Source organism: Syzygium oleosum, unplaced genomic scaffold, assembly GCF_021117445.2.
Source record: "Syzygium oleosum isolate NSW1041296 unplaced genomic scaffold, Sole_v2.1 Sole_v2.02, whole genome shotgun sequence".
Classification (NCBI taxonomy): Eukaryota; Viridiplantae; Streptophyta; class Magnoliopsida; order Myrtales; family Myrtaceae; genus Syzygium; species Syzygium oleosum.
Genome location: NW_026607486.1, coordinates 13,915,833 through 13,936,117, shown reverse-complemented (window position 1 = coordinate 13,936,117; position 20,285 = coordinate 13,915,833). Strand labels below are relative to the sequence as shown.

The window sequence follows — 20,285 nt, the reverse complement described above, 5'->3', positions numbered from 1 at the left end:
GATCATTTAAGTGCTAAAATTTTTGAAAAACGATAACTTAAGTGCCAATCTCCGGCGAGCCACGTCAGCTTCAGAAATTAATAAAAAAATGCCACGTCGGATTTCCGGCGAAAAATTGTGTACGGCACCGGAGTTGGCACTTAAGTGATCATTTTTCAAAAATTTTAGTACTCAAGTGATCGTTTTTCAAAAATTTTAGCACTAAAGTGATCCAAAAAAAATTTATGGCATCAAAGTGAGCGCCGTACATAAGTTATAACACTTATAGTGTTTTTTTGCCCAAAAGAAAGTCATTTGACAGCGTACGGAAGATGGAAGACGGGGTCTACCCCCGTCTTTTCGCCTTCCGTAGACCTCGCATGGGGTTGACGAGGACCTCGGGTGCTTCTTTTGAGCTTTCCATTGACGACCCTTTACCTTCCCCATGTCACTCTTCTTCGTCGTTAAGAATGCTCACTTCGGAGTTCACCACAATGGGACCGATGATGAGCGTACAAGCTTGCCCAGTTTTTGCGTCGGAAGTTTCTTGAAACCTTAAGAGTGATTTTTCCCTGGTGCTTTTGATCGGCAAGAAAAAGAGGAGAAAGAAACAAGCAGAAGGTTTCGGTACGTGGGTTCGGATGGATTTGAGAGGGAGCACGACCAGAGTGTTGGGTGTGGAGATAGCAGAGGGGGGTTTGAGCAGGAGGAGGAGAGACAATACCAATGACCTGACTGATTTTGTCTTCTCTTGGTCTCTTCACGACATCTTCAACCAAAACCTCTACCATAACCAGGTTTCTTATATTCTTTTCTCATCTTTGGTTTTTTGCTTTTGTCATGCCATTCCTTCTGGTTTTATTCTCGTGTAAGTTCAACAACAATGTGGTTTTTACTTGAGAATTTTGCAAATGATGTTAGTTCGTTGCTTTTTTTTGTTTGTTCTTTTAGTAAGCTTGGCCTTATAAGAACCTCGCATTCGACTTGGTGAGATAGAACCCTTTATGCTTTTACTTTGTTTGGCAAACTCATTAGGTGTTTTAGGAGTATATGTTATGATTTACAGAATTTGGTCAAAGTATTTTTTGAATGTTGAGGTTGGTTGGTCATATCTGACATTTGGCCGAGCTGTTTTTGTAGGTGGAGACTATACCTGAGACATTTAAGTCGGTCCGGCAGTATCTCGGATCGTATGTCTACCCTTTACTGGAAGAAACACGGGCAAGTCTATGCTCGAGTTTGGAAAATATTTCTTTTCTGCCTTTCACCAAGGTTACTGGCTTTGTGGAATGCAAGAGAAGTGGGAACTCATATGTTGTTGAGGCTGGTCAGTGGAGCAATGAATCCAACACTCGTGGCAGGGAAACTTACAAAACTTTGCCTGGAGATATCTTGATTCTAACTGATGCTAAGCCGGCAACCGTTCCTGACTTGGAGAGGTCCGGAAGAAGATGGGCGTTTGCATCAGTAAGGATGATTGGAGGAGACGATGAAGAGGATGAGGCAACGTCATCCACAAACTTTAAAATGGAGGCATTATTGGACCGTGCAGTAGATAATTCCTGGAAGCCAAAGTTTGCGATTTTCCTGATAAATATAGCCACTAACAGAAGGATATGGAACGCGTTGCATACGTCTCTGAACTTGGATATTGTGAAGGAAGTTCTCTGCCCAGATTTGGTGGTATGACTTTCCGTTTTGTACCTTTGGTTCATGTAGACTTAACATTGCTTTTTTAATTTCTAAGCTTCAAAACTTCATTTTACTCCTTTAGATTTGTAAGTTTCACCGGAAAATAAGATAAATGACGCCATAAGCCATTCTGTTGCATTAATAGATTAGGATGATTGTTTCTTTTAGTTGGTCCATTTCATGCTATGGAGACGAATGAAGATATGGGAAATTAGTGAAGTTATGTCTTAAATAGGACAAACTAGTTCCTTGGAGGCGACTTCCTCGTTAGTACTAGACCTTAAAATTTTCTATACTATACTTTTCACAGGATTTAAGTTTGTGCTGTGCAATGCTCTTTGTATCATATGAACACCAGTTAAGTTTCAGGTGTCTAGCCTTCCACCATATTTACATGGTCTGGATTATCACAAGAAAAATGTGTTTGGGTTGCAGGCTGATAAAGTTTCCAATCTCTGTATTACAAAAGGTAATGGTTCTGGGAGTGAGAGCCTTGACGAGAGATTGTGCCATGATCTGAATGAATCCCAAAAAAAGGCAGTTGGGGCCTGTCTCAATAAACTTCAATGTGAGAACAAGCCATCTGTCGAACTGATATGGGGTCCTCCTGGAACTGGGAAAACTAAAACCGTCGCTGCACTGCTATTTACTCTCTTAAAAAGGAAACATAGAACCATTGTTTGTGCTCCTACAAATGTTGCGATCAAGGAAGTGGCATCTCGTGTTTTAAAGCTGCTAAAGCAATCAGATAGTGGTATAAGCACTGAAAAGGAAAGTTTGCTCTGTTACTTAGGAGACGTGCTTATTTTTGGGAACAATGAGTGGCTGAAAGTTGATTCCGACATTGAAGACATATACTTGGAACACCGTGTAGATTGTGTTGCGGAGTGCTTTTCTAGAGTCTCCGGTTGGCATTGGCGTCTAACTTCCATGATACATTCCCTTGCCGACTGTGTCCATCAATACCACGTATTTTTGGAAAACGAAATAACAAAAAGAAGGAAACAAGGAAGTGATGATGATGGGAGCGAATGCGGAAGCAGTGAAGTAGATGGTAACTGTGAGCTTAAATCATTTCTTGAGTTTTTCAGGGACCGATTCAAGGCAACTGTCCAGCCCCTGCGGAGATGCCTCTTTATTTTCTGTACTCATATATCCAGAACTAATTTCCAGAATATTACATCCCTCCTTACCTTACTTGATTCTTTTGAAACTTTATTAAGTGGAGAGAAGTTGGATTCAGAGATGATGGAGATAACTCTTTCACGTGATGATCTTAGCCTGTTTCCATTTGAGACGTCCATGGGTCCACTATATAATTTATATATGAAGAGACAGGAATGCCTTTCCATGTTGGTAACTGTTCGGGATTCTCTGAAGGTTCTAGAACTTCCAAACCATACGAATAAGGCCATGATAGCTGACTTCTGTTATCAAAATGCTTCCCTTATTTTTTGCACTGCTTCTAGTTCATATAAGCTGTATTCTGTGGAAATGGAGCCTCTCAATTTGCTGGTGATTGATGAGGCAGCCCAGTTGAAAGAATGTGAGTCAGTAATTCCTCTGCAAATCCCTGGTGTCAAGCATCTGATTTTAGTTGGAGATGAGTGTCAGTTGCCTGCTATGGTCGAAAGCAAGGTAATGTTAAAATGTCTGAAAAGTAACTTTCTATTTGGTCTTGAAATATGTGTAATATCCTTCTCTGCATTTGAACTTAGATGGGGTAAATGTTCTATACCTAACGGGCCCTGAATTTTTTATCATGTTTTATTTCTACAGGTTTCTAGCAGGGCTGGTTTTGGAAGGAGTCTGTTTGAACGATTGAGTTCACTGGGTTATTCAAGGCAACTTCTCAATATACAGTACCGGATGCATCCATCGATAAGTCTGTTTCCAAATTCAAACTTTTATCGAAACCAAATTTTGGACGGGCCAAATGTGAAGAGCAAAAGTTACAGAAAAAGTCATTTGCCATGGCCGATGTTTGGCCCTTACTCATTCATAAATATTCCTGATGGACAAGAACAAATCGGAGATGACGGCTGTAGCCTTAGAAATCCTGTTGAGGTGGAAGTTATCTCGAGGATAGTGAGGAATCTGTACAGAGGTATGTCAAGAGAATTTTATACATTGCTTTGAGCACATGGATTTTACATGTATTACTTAATCATGTAGGTGTAGATTACGATGGCCATTAATAGTTATTTTCCTAGGATATTTCTTTCGAAGTTTTGCACCCCACATAAAATGATATCATTATTGTGATGGTTTTATGTCCTTTTCTTTGCAGGTTGGGATGGGTCAGAAGAAGATCTGACAGTAGGTGTCATATCTCCCTACGCAGCTCAGGTTGCTGCAGTTCAAGCTAAACTTGGAAAAAAGTATGAAAATATCAAGGGCTTTATGGTCAAGGTGAAGTCAGTGGATGGATTCCAAGGGGGTGAAGAAGACATTGTTATAATATCCACCGTAAGATCAAACTCTCGTGGGGCTATTGGGTTCTTGTCCAATACTAAGAGAACCAATGTTGCTCTTACCAGGGCCAGGTACTGTATCCTCTTAACCGTGTTAAATTATATATTTGGAGTGATATAGCCTGTAAATCCCAGATTATTTCCAATCTATAGGTATTGTCTGTGGATTCTGGGAAATGGGAAAACACTGACGAAAAGCAAATCTGTGTGGGAAGCTTTGGTCGACAATGCTAAGAGTCGTGGATGTTTCTTCAATGTTGATGATGACAAGGACTTGGCTAAAGCCATCTTAGATGTGATGAAAGAGAATAATCAGCTTGATGATCTGCTTGACAGAAGCAGTGTACTTTTCAGAAATGCTAGGTGGAAGGTAAAAAACTTTGCTCAACAGTATTCTAAGGCTACGTTTATTTTTCAAAATGAGCATTAAGTTTTAAAGAATTTGTGACAACATATCTTACTGTCACGCTTTGGTCTTTTCAGGTTCTTTTCAGTGACAACTTCCTGAAGTCTTTCAGAAAGCTGACATCACCCAGGACAAAGATGTCCATCATAAACCTTCTGTCAAAACTATCCAGTGGGTGGAGACCAAAGAAGGGGAATGTGGATATAATTTGTGAAAACTCATCTCATATCGTGAGACAATTTAAGGCTGAAGGTCTCTATGTCATATGCACGATTGATGTTGAAAAGGAACAGGGATACATCCAAATCCTGAAGGTATGGGATGTATTGCCTTTAGAGGATGTGACAAAATTGGTCAAACGTTTGGACAACATATTCGTGACCTATAATGATGATTTTATAAGTTGTTGCAATGAGAAATGCATCGAGGGGTAAGTCTGATCATTTCTTTTTTACTTAAGATTGGTAGCACATCACTTGCTAAATTAGAAAGCATCTCTTTTCCAGATAGATTACTAAAATATCTTGAATTGATCTTATCCCCTTATTTTCTTTCATTTCACACGCCTCTTCCTGTTATAGGGATCAGGAAGTTCCGAAGATCTGGGTCTGTCCTTTTGATTTTGTCCGCTATCGAAGTCCTTGTGAAGATCAATTTGGGAGTAGTTCTAATGCTGATGCTTCAGATCGTAGGTTGTATGCAGAGAATGCAAAAGTGAGCGAGAGTTTGCTTCTGATGAAATTCTACCCCTTATCATCAGATGTTCTCAGCCATTTGCTTGATGACAATGATAATAAGGAAGTGAGTCTTCCATTTGAAGTAACAGAGCAAGAACAAGAGATAATTCTTTTCCCCAGAAGCACTTTTATACTTGGGCGATCTGGAACTGGAAAAACTACAGTCCTGACAATGAAGTTGCTTAGGAACGAGAAACTGCATGATGAAGCAACCAAGGGATTTCGGGAAGTGCAAAGTGGTATCAGCAGTAGCAAAGATGCCTACCTGGAAATCAATGCTGAGGAAATCGGTGAAGGAGCAGAGGAGTGTGTATTGCCCCAGCTTTTTGTGACTGTCAGTGCAAAATTGTGTTTTGCGGTCAAACAACATGTATCCAAACTTAGAAGGTGCATAAAATGTTGTGGGAAGATGTTTGAACAATTGAATAAATATTCTGCAATTTTTACAATGAACAAACATATGCAAGGTTAATGGATTGTCTAATCTTTTTATGAATTAGTCCGGGCAAGAAGATAACCCCTTTGGCATGCTACTATTTCGTCCTAGCAGAGAAGCACTACCAAGATACTTCATTTATAGACTTCGATAGCAAATATAACATGTAGCAAGAGTGCATGGGTCAAATCAGTGCTTTGCCATGCTCGGGTGCTACTACTTGGTTTTAGCTGCTAAGAGATAGATTTAATCATTGCATATTGGAGATCAACATCATCTGCTTGCTGGTTTCAAACTAAAGATTAATTTGTGTGGCAATAGTCCTTATTTTGGTCTTTGTGCCATTTCTTTAGTTTGCATTTCCATTTTATTTGAAATTTTTGTATTAATTTTTCTGATTGTAGCATTGTACGTATATAAGGAAAATTGTATTTTAAATGAAATATGCAATTATAAGCAGAATCGCGGAAGGACCATCTTTTCTACAAATCTTGCTGTGGGGGAAGATTTTCATTGCCTGTGGATGTAAATGCTATTCGTGTCTCATAGTATATCATTACAATCTTGGTGCATCAGCGTGTTCTAATTTCCTTTTTGCTGCTAGTTACCTAAAAGTAGAAATTATGAGATTGTGTGTGTAGTGTAGGTATTCCCATAAGTTTGTTGAGTATTTTTCATTTCTAATAGTTAGCTTAATTAATCCTGCAGCTCCAGCATTGGTGCAAAACATGGAGTAAAAAGCTCTCCAGTTGATGAGATTGTTGATGATGCAGCATTATTCAAGGATATCCCGGATTCGTTTGTAGATATATCTCCCAACTCTTATCCCCTTATTATAACTTTTCGTAAGTTTCTGATGATGCTAGATGGAACAGTTGGGGTTTCGTTCTTTGAAAGGTTCCCCGATCTAAGGGAGTTTTGTCATGGCCAATCCTACAATTCTAGACCAGTTGCCTTACAAAGTCTTCTAAGAGCAAAGGAGGTTACTTACGAAAAGTTTTGTGCTGTTTATTGGCCTCACTTCAATGACGAGATAAGGAGGAGGCTTGATCCTTCCAGAGTCTTCACTGAAATAATGTCCCACATAAAGGGTGGTCTTCAACCAGCTGATTGTTGTGATGGCAAACTTGACAGACTAGCTTATGTTTCACTTTCAGAGGGTCGTGTCTCCACTCTGAGTATTCAGAGAAGAGAAGAAATTTATGATGCTTTTGAGGATTATGAACATATGAAAATGAAAAATGGTGAATTTGATTTGGCCGATCTTGTCAATGATCTTCATTGCCGTCTTTTTCGTGAACAGTTTACTGGTAAAGTGGTGGATTTTGTATATATTGATGAAGTGCAGGATCTCACCATGAGGCAAATTTCACTGTTCAAATATATCTGTAGAAATGTTGATGAGGGCTTTGTGTTTTCGGGCGACACTGCACAAACTATTGCAAGGGGGATAGACTTCAGGTTTGAAGACATAAGGTCCCTTTTCTACAAGGAGTTCTTGATAGATTCAATGGATCGTCCTGATATTAGAATGGTAAAGGGATGTCTTTCCAAAACTTTCCATTTGAGCCAGAATTTCCGCACTCATGCTGGTATACTCAAACTGGCGCAGAGCATTGTTAATCTTCTTTACCATTTTTTCCCTTTATCCATTGATGCTTTGGGCCCGGAAACTAGCTTTATATGTGGGGAAGCCCCAATTTTACTTGAATCAGAGAATGGCGAAAGCGCCATACTATCAATTTTTGGTAACAGCAATGTTAGTGGCAATTTCGTTGGCTTCGGAGCAGAGCAGGTTATTTTGGTTCGAGATGATCATTCTCGAAATGAAGTTTTAAACCTTGTGAGAAGGCAAGCCCTAGTTCTGACTATAGTGGAGTGCAAGGGGTTGGAATTTCAGGTAGGTGTGTCAGGTTGGATTGTTTGCCATGTGATTACAATGGTAGCTGCAATAAAGATTTCTTGACCTTTTTATTTATAGGCAATTTTTTTTTTTTTGGATGGGTCGAGATCAATTTTTGCTGGTAGCTGTTAGTTTGTAAAATGCTTGTATTTGCAATTTCATTCTGCTATCCCTGTTGTTTTCTTTGTAGACAATGGCATCTAGATACACATAATGTAGAATTTGTTTGGGCTCATGTCAACATCGTCCTCTAGGTTAATAGACAATATCAAAGATCTTGCAACTTTACGACTGATCTTGATTGGCAGGTGTGTCAAAATGAGTCAAAATATTCTCTTCCTAAATGTTTTGAGATCTCTTCATGTATTCATGAAACTCAAAATCTGTCATTTTGGTCTTTAATCAATTATTTTTACCAGAAACTTTTTTGCCTGTGACATTGTGTAGGACGTCTTATTGTACGACTTTTTTGGCACCTCACCTCTGAAAAGTCAATGGAGGGTCATTTATGGATACATGAAGGAGCAAGCTTTGCTTGATAACAGTTCTGAATGGTCTTCCCCAAGTTTCGATGACGGGAAGCACAATATATTATGCTCTGAATTGAAGCAACTGTATGTGGCAATTACTCGGACAAGGCAAAGATTGTGGATTTGTGAGAATGCCCTGGAGTTCTCCAAACCAATGTTCGACTACTGGAAGAAGAAGTGCCTTGTTCAAGTTAGGTTGGTAGATCATGCCCTTGCAGAAGCAATGCAGGTCAGGAGCACGCCAGAGGAGTGGAAGTCACAGGGTTTTAAGGTTCGCTGTTCTTCTGTTTTTTCCTTTTTTTGTTTGTTTCGTCTTCACGGAACTGTTTTTTTGGCCTCATTTGGAGTCAACGTGATATGTGAATGTTAGGAATTTTGGAATGACAACAGCAACCGTAAAAATATAGCTGATCCTGAAAATTGTGTATAGAATGTGGACATTTTGTGGTACACATGGTGATCGATTTGCCAAATTTATTGGTTTTTTAATAGCTTGTCCGGATACTTCATTTAGACACAATGGATTAATGCATAAGATATGAACTTTCCTTGAAATTTTTTTCTCTCTTGAGCTTATGATCTCACTGGCAGTGCCGTTTTTTGGGTTAAGGGTACATCATTTTTTATTCCTATAAGGGAGGACTGTGTTTTCCATTCTCCTTCTTTTCATCTTCTCTGAAGAATCTATTGATCTCTCTTTTTGTTTAACTTTGCAAGCTCTTACGTGAGGGTAACTACCCAATGGCAATAATGTGCTTTGAACGAGCAAGGTACACATACGGGGAGAAGTTGGCTAAGGCCTCTGCTTTGAAAGCAGATGCAGATCTCAAGCACGTTGTAAGTCCACAGGAGGCTTCTGACCTTCGAAGGCAGGCTGCTGAGATTTATGAAGCAATTGGAGTGGCCGAGTCTGCGGCAGAGTGTTTCTACATGTTGAAGGAATACGAGAGAGCAGGTATCATTTTTTCTTTTTTTCAATTTCTTTGATATCTGTTAAAATAATAGGATATAGAATTTATATGCTTTATGCTATGTCAAAGCTGCCAAAGAAAGAGGAAGTTTGACTTTGATCTCAATTATTCTCTTGTACGTAGTTTTTTGTTGACCCGGTCAATTAATTTTTCTCTTTCAATATTCGGAAAAAAAGAAGTTTGATCTCACTTATTAATATCCAAATGCATTTGGTGAATTTTGAGCAAGCTTCAAGTAATGTCGAATTCACGATTAATGCCTTTGTGTTGAGAAGTTGATTATTTTCTATATGACAACCCCCCTCCCCCTCTGCACTCTTAGCAGTTTGGAAAAATTTGAACTGCGAAGTTCTTAACACTGACCACATCTATAAGTTTAGAAAAAGCTGTGGCTGTCAGTTGCAATACTCCATGTCGACTATGGTTTGTCAACAACTTCTTGGTATTGTGGCAACCTATGGATGGTGGTCCTGTTTTGTATCTTGAGCTGTGCAAGAGCGTTTCTGGCAGCTTCCAAATGTCCCTTTGCTGTTTTATCATCTGACAATTTGTTTATGCTTCAACAGGTAGAATATACATGGAAAAATGTGGAGAATCTGCTTTGGAAAAAGCTGGAGAGTGCTTTTCTCTAGCTGGGAGCTACGGTCTTGCAGCGAAAGCATATGCAAGGGGAAATATTTTCTCAAAGTGCTTGTCCATTTGTGCCAAAGGGAAACTCTTTGAAGTGGGTCTGCAATACATTGAGGATTGGAAAAGTCAGGGAAATGAGAATAGCGGGGTAGTAAAGAAAAGTAAAGAAATAGAGAAATTGGAACAAGACTTTTTAGAGAGTTGTGCCCTTCATTACTATGACCTCAGAGACTACAGGGCCATGATGAAGTATGTGAAGGCTTTTCACTGCATCGATTCAATGCGAAACTTACTCAGGAGGCTGGGATGCCTTGATGAACTTATCAGTCTGGAGGAAGACTATGGTAACTTTTCAGAGGCGGCAAAGATTGCGAGGATGAAAGGTGACATCCTTCGTGAGGTTGATCTACTTGTAAAGAGCAGACAAAACAAAGAAGCGTCGATGAATATCCTGTGGTATGTGTTATTCTATTCCCTTTGGGCTCCTGGAAGCAAAGGGTGGCCCTTGAAGCAGTTTGCACAAAAGGAGGAGCTGGTAGCAAAGGCCAAACATCTCGCGAAGTGCGAGCCTATTCCCTTATATGAATATGTTACTGTAGAATCAAGCATTCTGTTAAATAAACAGAGCAGTTTGGCTGAAATGAAAGAACGTTTGAGTGCTTCCAGGAGAAATGGAAGTGTCAGAGGTGAAATACTATGTGCTCGAAATATTCTGGACTTCCATCTTTGTCAACGTAGCTCAATTTTTTGTTGGAATGATTGGCTTGTCGACCCAATGGAGTATTATGAACAACAGATCTTGAGGAATCAGATATCCGTTGACTCATTGATCTGCTTTTGGAATCTTTGGAGAGAGAAGATCGATAGCATTATAAAATGTGTAGGATGTGCAGAGATGCCAGAGGAAAAGGAAAATAGGCGCTGTTGGAAGTTCTGTTTGAATTACTTTGGTGTCCTGGAGCAACGGAACAACATGCAAGGAACTTATCACCTTCTAAACCCAGATGCTGATTGGGTCAGCAACATAGATAAAAGATTTCTTCAAAGAAATGGACAATTGGTTGCTTTGGAGCTTCGACAATTTGTCTCTGCAGCTCAAAAGTATTGGAATTCTGAGCTTACTTCTGTTGGTATGATCCTCCTCTGCAAACTGGATGAACTTTATGATTTTTCGGCAAGGAGTTCTCTGTCGAACTTCTGTCAAAGCAGATGTCTTGCTCTCTTACATGAGGTTGCAAAGTTCCTTCGAGAACTCAATTGTCTGAATGACTCCTTCCGGGATAGTAGGGCACTGGAGGGTTTCATTGAAACATCCAGCAGGAGGTACTTTAGTCACATATTTCCTCTTGACTGGAGAGTATCATCGACAGAGAATATGATATCTGTAAGAGGCACTAAGGCTGCTTGTCATCTACTGAGAGAAACAATGAACATGATAATTTTGAAGAAGCGTTTTTCACATGGGAAGATGGGTGAGCTTGCGACTTTGGTTCTTGGGTCTGGAATGCTCAATAATGAATTGTACAGAAAAATTGCAGAATCTTTTGATAGAAATACGTCATGGAAGGCATTCATGGAATGCGTGTGTCAGGATGTACCATCAGACCTTCCTCAGGCCAGAGATGATAATAAGCCCGTGGAGTTCCCTTTGGCTTGGAACCTTTATGGAGCTTTGGCAGATACTTACAAGGCCAATTGGAGGATTGAAAGAGACTACATCACTCCGATTTGCTTCTTGTATCTCTTGGAACGACTTTTGATTTTGTCATCTTGCTCCAAAGGGCAGTTTTACGCAACCAAGTCTTCTCTAGTTGAATGGCTTATCTGCCATGAAGGTTTAGCAAAGCCTAGCTTTACTTTCAACCCGGGAAATTTTTTGGAGCCCATCCTTGGGTTTGTTACTAGCACTATTCAGCAGCTGCTTTGCAACAAAGGTGAAACCATAGAATGGATCAAAAGATCGAACCTAAATGTGACGATGTACTACCCGCTATTGGTCTTGAAGTTGGTTCTGTTGGTTTGTTTGCTTCACTTAAATTTTGGCATCAGTCCAGATTTTCCCACTGTTTTGCTGGGTAAGAGTTGGATTTCTGGGCAATTACCTCCAGAATTTCATACTATCCTTTCACATTGGTCAAAGCGGAACTTACAGAGAATTTCAGTCGGTGTTTTTGCTGAAGCATTCGAAAAAGTTGATGATCCCCTCGTTATTACCTATTCTGCTGCAGATTGTTCAAATTGTCCACATGCCATCATTTTAGATGTGAAGTCAAACAAATGCAAGGAAGAGATTATGAAAGTTTTATTCCCCAAAGATGGAAGCGCCAGCTCCCTCAAGTTTAGAGATCTGACTGAAGTTTCCAAGGATTCCTCTTCATCTTCCAACAGTGTTCCAGCACCAGTTGTGCATTTGGATGGTGCAAACACTTCGTCGTTGGAGTATGACTGTGAAGCACGCAGTTCTGCCCCAGTGAACCTTATGTTGCCGGGACAAGAGTTGGGCTTAGAGAATGAGGAAGAGAAGAGCGAATTTGTGGAAGCTCAAAAAACCAGTGAAGTGAAGAAGGATGAGCAGGCTTCATCATCTTCTTTTTCCCAGATCAGTGGTGTGGAAAACAGGAACCAGACCAAGGGCAATTGCAAGTCCAAAGGTAAGAAAAATAAGAAAGGAAAAGGCAAGAAGAGATGAATCCTCACTTCATTGTCCTAGATACAGTGTGAGTGAAAATTGTTTGTTGTTATAATCTACAAGCAATCTATATTCTTGTAATTACATGTGGAACTTTTTAGTAAGATGGTTCTTAGAATGTAGAAAAACAGATCTCTACTCTACATGTCCTGAAGTTCTAGCAGAGAACAGTCATGAAAATCTACTATTCCTTTCTTGGCTGCAGATTAATGTTCCTTCTTTTTTACCTCTCTGAACCTTTAATTCTCTCATGCCTCGCCATAGCGCGTATGCGGTGAAGACTAAGAAAGCAAATGCAACTTTCTGTGCGTATCTTATTTACTTACAGATCATCTTGATAGAGAAGGTTGCCTTGATTGGAGTGAAAACACATTATGAGATCTAGCTGGTGAGAGCATATGTCCATATAGGAGTGAACATAATTAGTCTGTTTGTGTTTGTACCCTCACCGGACGAAGGACGACTCCATCACCGGAAAACTCTCCTATTTACGGTTGGATAAGCACAACAGTGAGCCGAATCTGGCTCTTGATGGAGGAGAAATGATGATATTACTATAAGATTTGAATACTTGAGCAACTCTTGCAATAAGTCGCCTCCTGAACAGCTTTTGTTGTGCTAAGGACTCGTCTCCACGGCTATATGATTTCGGGCCTTGGGATTGTTCGGGTGATGTCTATATTGTAATATAATACAAAAACTATCGGATCTTATAATTAAATCGACGCGTAATCATGAGAGAAATAAACGAGGAATAATGACAAAAACATTCGATCTCCATGGTTCGATCTGAGTGTTGGTATCTACTCCATGGGAAAGTCAGTCGAAAATAATCCACCAATAAATCGGAGAATTAAAGAGTTACAATCGCTCACACACTCGAGCGTTTTTCAGCCTTAAATTACACCAAAATCTAATGTTTACCAACAGAGACGACTCAGTTCGGATGTCAGCACAAAACCACCCATGTGTTCAGAGCTCCCTTTTTGCGCAATTTTTGTTGAGCTCCTCTTACCGTGCGGCAGCAGTAAAGTGCACCACTAGTGCTGCAAATCCAACAAGCTCCTGTGCTGTCAAGCCAAAGAGTTGGGGATCAGAGCTCCCGACCAAATACTTACATGTTGGAGTCTCTTGGCTGTCGAAGTTCAACTAAGGCGTTATCTATTTTTTTTAATAGCTCTAATACCAATTGTTGTAATATAGTGCGAAAATTATCGGATCTTGCAACTAAATCAATTGGTATCATAGCTATTTAAAAAAATGGGTAAGGCCTTGATTGAACTCTAACAGCTATGAGAACTACAGATAAGTATTCAGTCAAGAGTTCCACTCCACATCATCTAATTTAGGTACGTGAATTTGAACTCGAGACATGATTTAACAGTCAATACTCGAAACTATTGACGAGTTTAGTTGTTGTTGCACCGCCGAGGTGTATCCTAAGCAGCGACGCACCTACTTTTATTTGGATGAACTAAGGCGGCATTCTGAGTGCCTTAAAGTTGAATGTTGTTAGGACACGTGATGAACTTGCTCAGGAAAAAACTTGGTCAAATGCAGATAAATTTACCTTTTCTAACACGATTATTAAATATAAGAAAATCAATGGAAGTGCTCTAAATTGGGTTTAATAGTGAAAATGTTGAGAATCATGGGTCAAAAAATAAGAAAGTGAACATTGCTGATATCTGAATTTTGCCAATAAACCAAATCTGCATTTTAAAAGGACAAAAGAAGAAAATAATAATAATAGTGAAAATAGTATAACAAAAAAAATCTTTTTCTAACTAATTTCGCTTTCTTTTAACAACTCATTCACAAACAAAAACACCCTATCAAAAACACATATAGGGTGTGTTTGTTTGAAGAAAAGTATTTTCCGGGAATCCATTTTCCATGCATATTTTCATTCGATTGGTTAGCCGAAAGTGGTAAGTCAACTGAAAACACTTTCCAGTCAAGGAAAACATTAATATATAAAATTGTGAAAGTGAATTCCCTAATCTAAGAAGGTAAAAACACTTTCCGGAATTGCTCATCTTGAATTTGTTAATAATTTTTCTTTTCTTTTCCTTCTTTTTTTTTCTTTTTTTCTTTTCTTTTCTTTTCTTTTTAAGAAGGAAAACATTCATGCATTTTCTTTTCTTAATAAAAATAATTTAAAAAATACAAATTTTTTTGATAATTTTTACCATAAGATTTTCCTCACCAAACAACTGAAAATACTTTCCAAGTATTTTTTAGGTTTTAGCCAAACACTATAAAATGAACTCATTTTCCTTAAAAATGACTTCCTGAAAAGTATTTTCCAAAAATGATACATTTTTAACTAAACAATCGCACCCGTACATTTGAAAAGAATTCCTGGTGATTCGAATACTAGTGAGAGGGGCTTTTTTGTCATTTGCGGAAGAAGATATAAAAGAATCGATTCTCTTCCTTCGTCGCTATCAAAGACGCGCGTTGGTCATCCATCGTTGCGTCTCCACCTGCATCGCAGCTCACCGTCGCTGTGTCACTGCCTCAGCTGCTGCAACATCATCGTCACCGAGCAGCACCGGACCACCTTCTACCGCCACAGACTTCACACGCTCTCTCTTTCAGTTCACAGAAGATGCGAATTCTTCCCATCTGATAACTGAGTTAATAGGTACTGTACATATACTCTGTAGACTTGTTGAATATGCTGAGAGTATGGAGTTTGACATGTGCAGTAGGTATGGGTGAGCATGGTTCTAAGGTAGAACATGGAACCGAAGAACCGAACCGATGGGAATCTATCTGGTTCTAGGTTCTAGGGTACGTATGGTAGGCTCCAGGTTCCAAAAATTGAGGATCCTGTTTCGATGGTATCATACATTTTCTAGTATGAGGATTCCAGAGTAGCTATTGACTTTTATATCTCTCTTGTGCTTGTAAAACACATGAAAGAAGAAGATCATCTATCCTTGACAAAACATGCGATAGACAATTGGATTTTTCAAGCGTCAATAGGATATCTGAAGCATTTCATCGGCTTTCAAACTCTGCTAAAAAGACAGTAATGTTGATAATTGTTATATTGTGCAACCAAATGCTCTTCGAGCATATTTTTCGTCTGTAATTTAGAGAAGCGATCTATTCTTTTATTTCTCTTATAGTTTTCGACCTCAATATTTCCTGTAAGATTCTGATGCTGCTTTTTACATCTTTTATGACATGTGCCTCATGACGTGATAGAGCGGACAAAAGCAAAATGAAAATGGAAACACAAAAGATAATCCAAACTTGAGTTAGATAAGAATTGATCTAAAAGATAAAGATTTAATTGTGGATGTACCTATGAGAAAATCGAGTCGATTAGTTTGAAATTGATGAAATCAATTTACCTCCAAATATCAATCATTCAACAAACATGGGAAAAGTATAAATATATTTGGCAACTAGCAAGGCACGTTATTGTCTCGAAATAGATCTTTAGAGGCAAATTCACATGCCTCAAAATGTGTTTTTGGAGGCAAACACATCTACTTTCATGTTGATGTCTCTCTAATCTTATTATTCTCAAAGCATGTTTCAATAGGTAGTAAAAGATTCCAAAAATTATTACTTTTTTCTCTGTCATTTTTTCCTTCAACTGGAAATTCCATGCTCACGGACAACGAGAACCGAATGACAACAATCAGGCGAATTCGATGCATGGAGAAATTCGGGAATCGACAGGCGGAGGGTTTCGATGCAGTTGCAATTCGTGTGCTGGTTATGTTTTTTATTTGTTATTTTAATATAGCTTCATTCTTAAATGATTTACATCATTTATGTAAAAAGGGTTAAAAGTAATCATGCACGTGTGTAGCGCGTGCGTGGTATCTAGCAGTTGTATGAAGACACATATGCTTTAGAAAAATGATCCAGAGGCACATAACGAGTAGCTAATTGTCATAATTAGAGGCAATAATATTGGGCACTAATTACTTAGATTAGTGGCAGATTTTCATTTGTCTCAAATTTGTCTCTAAAAGGACATTTTAGAATGGCGGTATTTGAGACAATTATTCTATTTGAGGAAAGCAAGAAGGCCGAGTCTGTGGTGAAGAGCGGCTACCAATCGGTTTTGGGTTTTCCTTGTCTAAAAGATGTCTGGGTTGAAAATTGCTCCGGCATAAGATATCTCTTCCCCAATTTTACGGCCACAACTCTAGAGAAACTCAACAGGCTATACATTGGGTATTGCGAAGAGAGGAAGGAAGTGGTTCCCAAGGAAGAAGGTGGTCGAACAAATGCGAAAGTGATGAGTTTTCCTCGAGTAAGTTCACTAAGACTTGACGAGCTCAACAACCTGATTTGTTTCAGCTCAGGAAGTTGTTAGTACTATTTCGCCTCCTTAAGAATTCTAAGAATTTTGCGGTGCCGTAACTTTAGAGCATTTATCTTGAGTCCTACTAGTGCTGAGAGGTCGTTAGGCGAGGCAGCCGAAGAGGATGATTAATCGCCACAATCATTGTTCAATGATATGGTTTGCTCTATTCCTTACTATGATCGTATGTGTTCTAGCAAAAACATGTTTTAGAACAAACATATTTACCGTCCTTCTCACATTATCATCATGCAGGTTACATTTCCCAATATAAGAGGACTAAGAATTAAAGTTGTTCAGTGCAAAGGGCAATGGAACAATTGAATTCCCATTTATTCCTTTTGCAAATTGGAATCCCTTAAATTGAAGCATTGTGACAGTCTCCTACGAATTGCCCCATCCTATATGTGGAAGAGGCTGTAGTGCTATCTCGAAATCCTAGAAGTGAAATCATGTAGTTCAATCAAAATCATACACGAAAGTGACGGAATGGTTAGAAAGAGTGGTGAATTGCAGATGGTGGTTTTGCGTGATTTGGAAAACTTGAGGCACATTTGGCAGTACGATGGTCTGCCTCCGTTACCCAGCTTGAGAGACATAAAGGCTTCGAGGTGCCCACATTTGGAAATGCTTTTCCCACCCATATTCTCATTGAGCGTAGGTCGGGCAAATCAAAGAGCTGGTGGTGGAGTCACGTGAAAATATGCAACTAATTGTTGGCCATGAAGAATGTGAAGAAGCTGCGGAAGTCCCATTCTTGGAAGTCTTCAGAAGAGTAGGCTGTGGAACAGAGCCGGACCAACGCTACCAAAGTGATGGAGAAAGTGAGGGGGAAGGTAATGGGGAAGGCTACCTAAGTGAGGGGATGGCCTAATTCCCTAAAAAACAAAATACGACTTTTATTACACGACCAAGAGCTTGCTCGCTTAACATTCACAGACTCATCGAACTCATCAAACGTCTCAGTGCTCCAAATCTGTCCATCGGATATCCACCGGAAACGCCAGAAGCGTCGGCGAGTTTAGCAGCATCTTCTCCTTCCTTCTCCCCGAAGCAATAGGCAGGGGCTTGCCACTTTGCATCTTCCAAGGCGGCTCCCACTTCAAATGTTATCACGTGAGCTTTCATCCCTTCACACATTAAACATAGCACAACCCGCGTTAACTATATGTTCAATGTCGTGCTCCCGTTAATTTAATAGATGGAAGTGGCAAAGTAGACAACTTTTGTCGTTAAATTGCCGCTAACGACGACACCGGCATCTGACGTGCTCAAAATGAAAACGCCCCCCACCCCCTTAAAATTAAGAAAATGAATAAAAGGAACTCGGGCAGACATCAGCTAGTCAGCAGACCATACCATTACTTTCATCTATGAAATTAACGGCAAGACAATATTGAATGAGAAAATATAAAGATCAGGAACCCGATCATACCAAAACAAGTCCGGACACGATATTGCAAAAATGAAAAAAAAGAAAAAGTTTAGGGACCTTCGGTGCCGTTTATCGCTATTTATAACAAAACAAGGAAAACATTTTCCCTAAGGTTCCGTCCGTTTCGTGAAAAATAAATGATTTGAAAAATATTTTCCCAAAAATGATCGTTTGAAATGATTAGTCGATAGGCCTAATTCTTTAAAAAATCGCAAACTTTATGTCAAGTCTCAAATCTGCCCTGAACGTTTTTTTTTTGTCTCAGAAAAAATCCCAAACTTTAGGTCCAATCCCAGATCTGCCCCGAACTTTTTTTTTTGTCTCAGAAAAAATCTCAAACTTTAAGTCTAGTCCTAAATTTGTTTTGTGTAAAAAAAAAACCAAAATTCAATTTATTTTCAAAAATATATCAACTTGACATGGCATTTTCACATCGATAACAAATCCACATCAACAAAGTAATGGGGCTTTTTTTTAGACAAAGAAAAGTTCGGGGTAAATTTAGGTTGAACCTAAAAATTGGGTTTTCTTTAAATTAAAAAAAGTTTTTTGGAGTGAATTTGTTATCATCCCTAACTTTCATATCCTAGAGTTGTTTTATTTTGGAGAATTTCAACAATTTTTATTGGGTTAGATTTGTTATCGAAGTGGAAATTCGACGTCGATATGTACCTCTGCCTTATTACTTTGTTGATGTGGATTTGTTATCGACGTGGAAGTGCCACGTTAAGTTGGGACTAGATCTCGGAGGTATATTTTTTAAAATCAATTGAAATTTGCTGATTTTTTTTTACACAAAACAAAATTTGGGGCAGATTTGGGACTGAACTTAAATTTTGGGTTTTTTTCTGAGACAAAAAAAAGTTCGGGGTAAATTTGAGATTAGACTTAAAGTTTAGGGTTTTTTAGAGAATTCACCCGAGGGAATACTAAGTTTTGTGGAGTGTAGCCACAAAGTTTGTGACTATTGCAACGAATGGTGTTTGGTAATACAAAATGACGTGTCCTGTAATATGAGAATTTTTCTTTTTTTTTTTACATTCTCCTCTACACTTTCGCCGGAGTTTGTGACTATTTCCTTCACTATTCATTTCTTTGGTTTGTCTCTTGGGCTATAATGATGAGGGAACCGTCAATGGACGATTCATTGGAGGGTTATGTATAAATTCTAATCAAGTGCATTATCCTGATAATATCGGATCACTTAATAAGTTAAAAAAAAATCACTTTCGAGTGATAATAGAAAATATATGCGTTGTTATATTAAGCGTGTTTAAGGAAACCACTAAAGTTCTCCATATTTGGAAGAGCTTTATGTACGCTTAATTTCGGGAAGAATCAAATTTGTATAATGCTCCTTGTCCACGCATGCACGCCCATCCCTCAACCACTAAGTTCTCCGTTATGAATTTGCATTTTGGAGGTAAATAAACTTCTCCTTTAGAACTTCTAAGAGCCCTTAGTTTGCCCCTCCAACATCCCCCTTCAGTACTGGACGATGATGTTGGAAAGGAGCTGTCATTGGTTAATGAATTGTGAACATTTTAAGGCTCAAGTGGATTATCAAGACAAGTTTTATAACTTATACATTAATTTTTTATTTTATTTTAACGGTAAGTGAAACACTATTATACTACCGGCATTATAGCCCGCGCGATGCGCGGGAAAGTCAAAAAATAATTTTCATATGAAAATTTTAGAATTCCTTTGCACGAAAAATTGTAAGATAAAAAGGAGTAAGATTTCATCATTACGCATTCCCATGCTTTCACATTCTACAACTTGTTTGTACTTTACTTTTACATATTTGAATTAATTAATTTTTCAATTGGAGAAATCTACCAGACTGCTTGATGCTGATCTATTGATTTATATTGTCAATAAATTTTTTAACCTTCTATCATTACAAATCTCAATTGATTTATATACCTTGGAAATTCACTACATCAAGTACATAATACTTAATTAATGGAGTTGAGGTGTTCAACTAGAGAACTCTTGATTATTGATTAATGCTGCTCTTTATTCCACACCATCATTCATAGCCTCTTGAATATTTGTCCTTAT

General features: G+C 38.7%; 1 protein-coding gene and 1 pseudogene across 1 annotated transcript; both read left to right on the top strand.

Moving 5' to 3' along the window:
• Nucleotides 1-415: 415 nt before the first annotated feature.
• Nucleotides 416-12,590, top strand: LOC115681833 (uncharacterized). The gene is made up of 12 exons (XM_030605911.2): nt 416-776; nt 1,120-1,662; nt 2,107-3,309; nt 3,451-3,778; nt 3,962-4,217; nt 4,299-4,515; nt 4,629-4,981; nt 5,133-5,675; nt 6,433-7,624; nt 8,075-8,428; nt 8,875-9,112; nt 9,695-12,590. Exons 1-12 carry the CDS (start codon nt 621-623, stop codon nt 12,445-12,447), a joined length of 8,136 nt encoding a protein of 2,711 aa, XP_030461771.1. The 5' UTR covers nt 416-620; the 3' UTR covers nt 12,448-12,590.
• A 3,726-nt stretch (nt 12,591-16,316) lies between these two features.
• On the top strand, nt 16,317-17,657 carry LOC115681824 (uncharacterized; annotated as a pseudogene).
• The last annotated feature ends 2,628 nt before the right edge of the window (nt 17,658-20,285 follow it).

Bases quoted from the DNA above. Each gene is read 5' to 3' on its own strand.
- LOC115681833 (XM_030605911.2), top strand. From the start codon at position 621: ATGGATTTGAGAGGGAGCACGACCAGAGTGTTGGGTGTGGAGATAGCA. The intron at 4,218-4,298 runs GTACTGTATCCT...TCCAATCTATAG, and splicing joins GTTGCTCTTACCAGGGCCAG to GTATTGTCTGTGGATTCTGG. The intron at 9,113-9,694 runs GTATCATTTTTT...ATGCTTCAACAG, and splicing joins GAAGGAATACGAGAGAGCAG to GTAGAATATACATGGAAAAA.